Source organism: Stegodyphus dumicola, chromosome 9 (assembly GCF_044657685.1).
Source record: "Stegodyphus dumicola isolate Sdum_Otavi_A_Nest chromosome 9, ASM4465768v1".
NCBI classification, from domain to species: Eukaryota; Metazoa; Arthropoda; class Arachnida; order Araneae; family Eresidae; genus Stegodyphus; species Stegodyphus dumicola.
In genome coordinates this window covers 89,078,496-89,086,690 of record NC_140776.1, presented here as the reverse complement: position 1 = coordinate 89,086,690, position 8,195 = coordinate 89,078,496, and the positions used below count along the sequence as shown (strand labels likewise).

General features: G+C 32.4%; 1 protein-coding gene across 2 annotated transcripts in view; it reads left to right on the top strand.

Annotated features, from left to right (window-relative positions):
- The first annotated feature begins 252 nt into the window (after window positions 1-252).
- LOC118204310 (tRNA (carboxymethyluridine(34)-5-O)-methyltransferase alkbh8-like) overlaps window positions 253-8,195 on the top strand; it is a 101,511-nt gene continuing 93,568 nt past the window's right edge. Inside the window, exon 1 of one of the 2 annotated variants that reach the window (XM_085823739.1) lies at window positions 253-473. In XM_085823739.1, coding sequence (XP_085679865.1) covers window positions 372-473 — 102 coding nt within the window. In that variant the 5' untranslated portion in view covers window positions 253-371. The remainder of the gene's footprint in view (window positions 474-8,195) is intronic. The other variant, XM_085823738.1, reaches the window with a different exon arrangement.

Below are 8,195 nucleotides of genomic sequence, written 5' to 3'. Positions count from 1 at the left end.
ATTATACAATTATACATACAATAAATAATCAAGATTCAATATGTACAACCTGTAAGAATACATACAAATACAAAAGCCTTACAATGAAAACAGTAAATATAATCAATAAAATTTCAAATGCAGAAAATTTCCAAACACGTTCAAAATTCAACCGAGGTTGAAATCAGATAAATGGAACCGACTGAGGAGGCAGGTAACAAAATTCTGTATTCTAACCTCCTTGTCCACATCATTTTATACTAATGTTTCTGTGCAGGATTCTGTGAAGCAGTTTGTACCATCTAAACTCATTTCGATAACACCAATAACAAAACAGTAAATAAATCGAAAAACGTGTAATTTGAAGTTTAAGCATCGATGTAATGTGAATTATGGATTTAAAAGCTACCAAGAAAGCAGCTCGTAAATTAAAGCATTGTGAAAAAATTCTGTTAAAACATGAAAATGTGAAACTTTCTTTGATTCCATCTAATGTGAGTTACGAGTACAAAAATATTTTTATGGATATGTTGAAATTTTCGTTGAGCATAATCATCACCATAACCAGTAGTTCTGTATTCAGAAATGTCTGTCTTAAGAATATATTTTAATCCGAAAAATGCTTTTGAGAAATATAGAGCGTTAATTTTTTCTTTCCTCGCTTGTATTGTTTTTGCAGTTCTATATTATTCTGTCTGTAATGTTTTATTATTCTGTCTGTAATGTTTTGTCTGAAAGAACTGAATTTATTAACTGTTTTAAAATTGTTTATTTTCTTCAAAAGATCCTATTTGAATTATGTTAATTAATGATTAGATCATGCTAATCTTAGATCAAGGCAAAAGACTCACTTAAATATTTCTTTTAATTCTTGAGAATGATATCTCTTAGAAATAAGATAAAATATGTATCTAATAATAGATGTTTTCGAGAAGATAGAAAATATCTTATAGATTCTTATTCATTGGTTCCAACATTAGGTATTCCCTTTTTTCGGTAAAGTGCAGAATCACCTATTACTTGTTTGGCGCTTTTTACAGGAGTAAGAAGAATTGCATTTTTGTAAATTTTTGACATTCTAAGTGAAAATAGGTTGATGTGTACATGGATAATGTCAAGGGAATGCGCAATGCCATTTTTGTGCAGTTCTGGGATTTTTTTTCAAGTGAAAATAGGTTGATGTGCACATGGATACTGAGTATGTGCAATAATTAAAAACACGCCAAGCAGTGCAATTCTGCACTTTCCCTGACTTTTTTTTTCTGTATGTGTGTCACAAATTTTATGATTGTTTGCTTTGAATTAATTCCTTTATTAGTGGTAGCAGAACTTATCCACTGTTTGACAAATGAGCTTAACAACCAATTTAATTTTGCTTACATATTTTTGGGAGTAAAGTGCAGAATCGCCCACTTATTTGTTTGGCGCTTTTTACAAGAGTAAGAAGAATTGGATTTTTGTCAATTTTCTTTTAAGTGAAAATAGGTCGATGTGTACATGGATACCGAGTTAGTGCAATTCTTAAAAACGCTATAAGCAGTGGGTGATTCTGCACTTCCCCCCTTTTTTATTACATTGTACTGAAAAAAGCACATTATCATATAACTATGTAAAATTTGTTTATGCAGTACAAAGGGTGAAAAACTGAAAAGTCTACTAACTAGAATAATCGGTTAATCTTTGGATTATGGTAACTTGGCGATTTTTTTCGCGAAAATTTGGCAACCAACCCTGCTACAGCAACCTGCTAGTTTTGTTTTGGATGCCATTTCGTTTAAGTAAAGACATGTTTTCTTTTTCTTGACTCAACATTTTTTCCAACAATCTGCTAGCAGAATTATGTTTATATTAGAATTTTTATGGAACAAAAGTGCTTAATCATGACGAAGATTAGGTGTGATATTGGGAGAAAGTGCAGAATCGCAAACTGCTTGCCGCGTTTTTAAGAATTGCACATACACGGTATCATCCATGTACACGTCAACCTATTTTCACTTAAAAAAACATCCCAGAATTGCACAAAAATGGCATTGCGCACACTCTTGACTTTATCCATGTACACTACTAAAGTCCTAGCTAGTAACTTTTATCGCCGTACCAAAATGTCGCCAAACTACCTGTTACCATATTCCAAAGATTAGCTGAATAATCTAATATCCAGACTTTCTGACCACCAAAATATATATATATATATATATATATATATATATATATATATAATAAAAGTAATAAATATCTCGCCTTACAAAATATAGGACTACAGAATATAAAAACAAAAGGGATGCAAGTGTGCCATAAAAGCGATTTTACTTTGTCTAATAGATTTCTGCCTGACTGAACATCTGCAGCCTAGGAAGTCATATGGTAACCAATAATAATCCATTTGTGCATGTTTGTATAGTTGTTGGATCAGGGTCACATGTTTGGGTACTCTTCTGTTATCTGAACCGTATTCAAAAGTGTATGTATGCACATGTGCAAATATGTGTGTGTACACACACATACACTGCGGGGGGGGGGGGAAGAGATAGACAGTTCTATATCTCCCATTCTACTGGGTCAATCGATGAAATTCAAATTGTGTTTTCCATGTCCTGAAAGCATGACTTAGGCTATATACAATACGTCTGATATCTAGGCTGGTTAAGACTTCGGCAATTCCAGATTTGGGATTTTTCCAGACAGTAGATCATCAATTTAAATCTGGTAAGATGGCATGCAGAAATTATGCAATTAAAAATATGAAATCGTAACTTATGAAATAAAGAACAATTATGATCTAAAGGCTATCAAAATTTACAAAAAAAAAAAGCTCGATGTTTATTTGTTTACTTTATTAAACATTTCTTTCAATGCAAGTTGTTTAAGTTGCTTCGACAAAAAATTCAAAAAGTTCCTTTTTCTTTTTTCTTATGTCATATATAGTTGACTGTGCAATACCATACTCCTCGCATAATTTTGAGACGGATATGCCTTTATCCATTTTTTGCAGCAATTCCACTTTTTGTTTAATGGACATCGAAACATGGTTTTATTATGTAGATCCTTTGGCAGCTCTCTTTCATGAATTGGAAACTCTTTTCGACATAATCGAAAGTTCAAGCTTAGTTTTTATAAAATTGGCCGTAATAATAACAGTCTGCAAAAAATAATAAGCTGGATCAAACTAGAAGATTAGGGAGCAGCGCAGTCCTCTAGTTTGAATTACAAATACTGAAATTAACTGAAATGCTTAGAATATACATTAACTGAAATGCCTTAGAATAATACATTAACTGAAATGCCTTAGAATCAGTAAAGGTAATTTTAGCCTAGCGTCCGTTATACATTATTGGCTCTGTATCACTAGATTGGTGATGAGAGCCCATTTGTTTTGCTAAATTTTGTCTTTCTCCTTAGCCTGAATTGTATTTAGTTTACTTATGTTTATTTCTTTCACATGCTTAAAACTAATCTGAGTCTTGAATAAATAAACTCCCACATATACTTAACGCTTTATCTGGGGCCGGCGCTAAATACTGCCTAGGGCAGTCTCTACAGTTCCTAAATTCTGCTACAAAGCGCCTTCCTAAGTTCTAAATTTTCACCGCACCTAAACTTTGCATCCCAGTGCTTTCCCTAAATCATCAAAACCTTCTCATCCCTTAATTTTGCTGCTCGGTGCTTCCCAAAATTCCCAAAACTTCGTCTTCTCTAAATTCTTCTGCCACTTCTGGGTTTATAGTGAATAACATATCAGTTATTCTTAATTAAAATAGCACTAAATGTAATCTTTTGGCCTATGAGTTTCATTAACAAAATTTATTTTTAACATACGAGAAGAAATTTTTGTTGAAGTTTTCTTCATCAACATTTCTTAAAACATTTAAAAATATAATCATTGCCAAGCATAATGTTAGCATAGAAGGTTGCCATACTCTTGTTATTCAATTACTAACATGAAAAAAAGTTTAGACATCACTGCATGAGTAATTACTGAAGCTGTCATGTATTGATAAACATACGATGATGAAAGCAAAATATAATAAATAATGCCTTGCCAGGTCAGCATCAGGGATATAAAATAGGTGAATGTTTTGGGTTTGAGATGTATGCGAAGTAGATACTCACAGGGATATAAAATAGGTGAATGTTTTGGTTTGAGATGTATGCCAAGTAGATACTCAGCTACGGAGCCAAATTATTAACCTCACAAATTTATACTTATATGATTGTTTTTCCATAACGAAGTGTTTTATTTAGTGCCTAAGTGAAATTAAGAATCGAAATTTTTAAGTGAAAATCTCCACATGTTTATTATGGAAGGAAAAATCAAATGCACATGTGTAAAAAAATGTTTGTGGCTTTGAGGTCAAGATTTCAGGTCATTCTGGATAATGGATGTCCAGATTTCAGACTTTGTACTGTATTAGATTTACATATGTACACTGACCTAATATAGGTATTTTGACACAAAATCGGACTTTTTCTGAAATGACATGTCATTTTTGTTTCCATATTTCGATTCTACGGCTCAAATTATGGCAAACTGCCAAGTTTTGTAAAAATCGCATGAGTAGTTTTTAAAAAATTAGCTCTCAAAATTTCAGCTCCTCCATGTTAATTTAATTTGATATATATTTATTAACATCTCCTTTTTTTATGAAACTTACGATTCCTTCTTCCATAATTTGAAATTTAGGCTTAATCGAAATATAATTTGCACATTTTTTATTAATTTAAAATTTGTATTTTTAAATATTTTTTCTAAATTTTTCAGAAAAAATTTTGAATTATAACTGATAAAATTTTTACCATCATCTTAAAGAAGATGTATTTCTAAGTATACCTGCAAAAATTAGAGTTTTTTATTTAAAACTTCCTAGGATATATGGGAACTTACATATTGGTGTGTTTTGAAATTTGGCATATTTGTTTTAAGCGATAATAAGGCCAAATGTGGTGTTGTAAATATAGTTAACCATTTTCCTTAAGCAGCTGAAATGAAACTTTAATCAACTAAAACAGAACATCAAATGTTACGTTGTAAGAACAATATTTAAACTAAAAATGACTGTTGCTATTCCATGTAATATAATTTTAGTGCTGCTAATAATATTAAATATTATACCACATTCACCTCTCCCTAAAATTATTAATAAGTTACGTAGTCTACCAAATAAGAAGGCTGACATCTCTGTCTCTTCAGATGCAAGTATTCACTCTCATGCAAGTTATCATTTGAAGTCTTTTCAAAATCCTCATGTCCATAGAGCACAGTAAATCACTGACTTGGGGATCCTCATCTGTCGATTTTCTTACAGTTTTCGATATAAGTTCAGGAGCTTGAATGGCCAAATCTTCATTCTTTTGAGCAAAAGAATCTGAAAGTTGTTGGTTTTCATCTAATCTGATGTCATGGGCATGTGTAGGAGTATCTCCTCTGGATGCTAAATATCATATTAAATAATGTCAGAACGAAATTTGTCTTGGCTCTCTTATTAATCGACTAAGTATTGAGCTTCAAAACACTTTTCCCTTGACAAGTTCTGTTACGAAGCTTCAAACAAGGGAGATTAATTTTTTGCACAATTATTTCCCTTTTTTACTTTCTTAGTTGTATCCAGTGTCTTAGTATATTAGATTTTTTTAATTTCTTCATTCAAAGCACTATCTTAGTATCTTAGATTTTTGCTTTAATGTAGTTCATGTATTAATTTACTTGGTAAAATTCGGGTCTTCTTGCTGATGAGTTAGATCTAACAATACTTTTGAGCTTCAATTAAAATTTAGCAGCACTTTACGCTAGTTTATTCTTTTAGTATTAGCATACTTACTACACAACTCCTTGACTACTTCTTTTCACTTTATAGCTGGAGATGCATTTTGAAGCCCTGCTATAATTCTTTGAATTAATATTTTGATTGTTTGATTTGAATACAAGAATTTGCTTCATTTATAATATATATCAGCCATGTCCAAACTATGGCTTGCAACTGCATGTGGATTCCCAACATCCTAACTGCGTCTCGCGAGCTACTTGTGGCCCTGTGCAGACTTGAGATGCAGACTTGCAACAAACAGTAGTTCATTTTTTGAAATATAATTAATTGCATTTTGAATTAAAAGTCATGCTATGACCTGCTGCAGGCTTATTGTCAGAGTAACAATCAAAATTCTATTTCATAACAAACAGTTCATTTTGAAAAAAATTCCATTTCTGTGAATTGCTGTCATGGCCTTGTTACTTTTAGAGCAGATGATGGCTACCAGAATTGGACGAAATTTACAGATATGAGGTAATTTAAGAAATGATCCTGTCTAATTTTGCTCAGTGAGGTTAATTTTATTTCAGACAGTTTTTGCTTACATTCCATCTGCGTGATTTCCTTACTTTGCAACAATTGTTCTCCATTGCGTTGGAAGATTTGCTGTTCTTTGTAGAGTACTACATTTACTCAGCCCTTGACTGGCTTGGGTAACTGATGAAACTTTTTTTCAAGGAGGAAAATTGCTGTTCACTCTTTTAGTTTGGGGAAGAATCTGAAATCTGAGGATTTCATGTGTGGTAAGGTAAATCATCCAGCTCTTATTTGGTTAGGAGACTTGTCCAGTTTTTTCATGTGCGATAGTCCTTCAAAATTAATTTCACATTTCTAAGGAAGCCAAATAATTTTTATGCAATTTCTTTAAATATTTCGCAACACCTTACAGTAATATGCTGCATTTAACACATTTTTCTCTTGAAACTCTACCTTCTGTAATAATTCCTTGGTAATTCTAGTTAGAGCATAATTATATCATCAGTGGTTGAACATGCTAATGGTGTCTTGGGAAGAACCACTGGATTGGCAACAATTTCAGTTCTTGCCAAAGTTTTTAATTCACCTTTTGTCAGTTACTGTTATTCGAGATAAAAGCCTTTCCATTTCATCATCAAATCTTCATTCCAATAGTGTTGCATCAAGCAATGCGGATACAAACGTCTCTCTCCTACAAAGTTTCTGTCAAAATATGACATAGTTATGCTGATGAAATTGATTTAGCTTGTGATATTTTCTCTTATGTTGCTTGATGACCTTCCTTCTTTTAAAGTTGTCATAAATATTGCACTAGGTAAGAAAGAGATGCTGCTAGGCTTTTTTACCCTTTAGTTCTGTTGCTCAGTGTTGTACCAGCGTTACACTTCTTTAATATGTTGATATTTTTAGTCTTCCTTAATCTTCAATCATCATGTACAGCTGACACATCCTTCACAAAAGCTCTGGTACGTTGTAGTATGACCAAAGGAAAGTTGCACTATGATCCACTGTCTAACCACTAGAAATTTCAAGCAATAGGTAAAAATATATTTACGAGTGCTGCTTGGCAAAAATTGGTGATTTTTGATGGTACATGGATACCAAGTTTGTGCAGTTCTTTTACTTGTTATTTTGACTTCGTGTAGCGGCAATTTTTGGGGCCGCTATACAAAGCCAAAATAACAAGTTAAAGAATTGCACGAACTCTGTATCCATGAACATGTCGACCTATTTTCACTTAAAAAAAATCAGAGAATTGGACAAACTTGGCGTTACGCACTTCCTTGACTTTATCCATGTACACATTGATCTATTTTGACTTAAAAAGTCAAGGGAGCTGCCAACAAAAAAATTATGTAATCTTAATAAACTACATTTTAAATCAAACAATGAAATAGCATAAAAAGAGAAATTCATCTTAGCACTACACAAAGGGGAGAGCCACTTATCTTATTTAGAAATTTCTGTGTCTTCAGTCAAATAAAATTCCTTAACAGCATCGAAAAACTTCCTAAAATTATCCGAACTAGAATCTGTCTGTATGCTGGTGTCGCCACATAAATTCACAAAAATAAGAGTAAAAAATATCCTCTGTAGTGCCGGTATCCTCCTACGTTTGACCATACGCATTTCCTTCGTACAAACAGGACACTTATAATGGCTACTAAGTAAACCTTTCATTTACACACCATTCAATTAATGCTTTTTCCCCCTTTCATTCCAAATCATACAGAAATTTCAAATTAAATCTTAGCACATTCAGCCATTTTACCATGTAAACCATAAAATAGCAGCATACTTCCTAACCAACATCAAACACACAAACAAGCCTTTACAAATCTTTTTCCATCATTCAAATTCACCACAATCACACAACCAATTACGTCTTAATAGGGTTTCCGTGACATTCAACTATTCAGGTTACCATAAATGAAA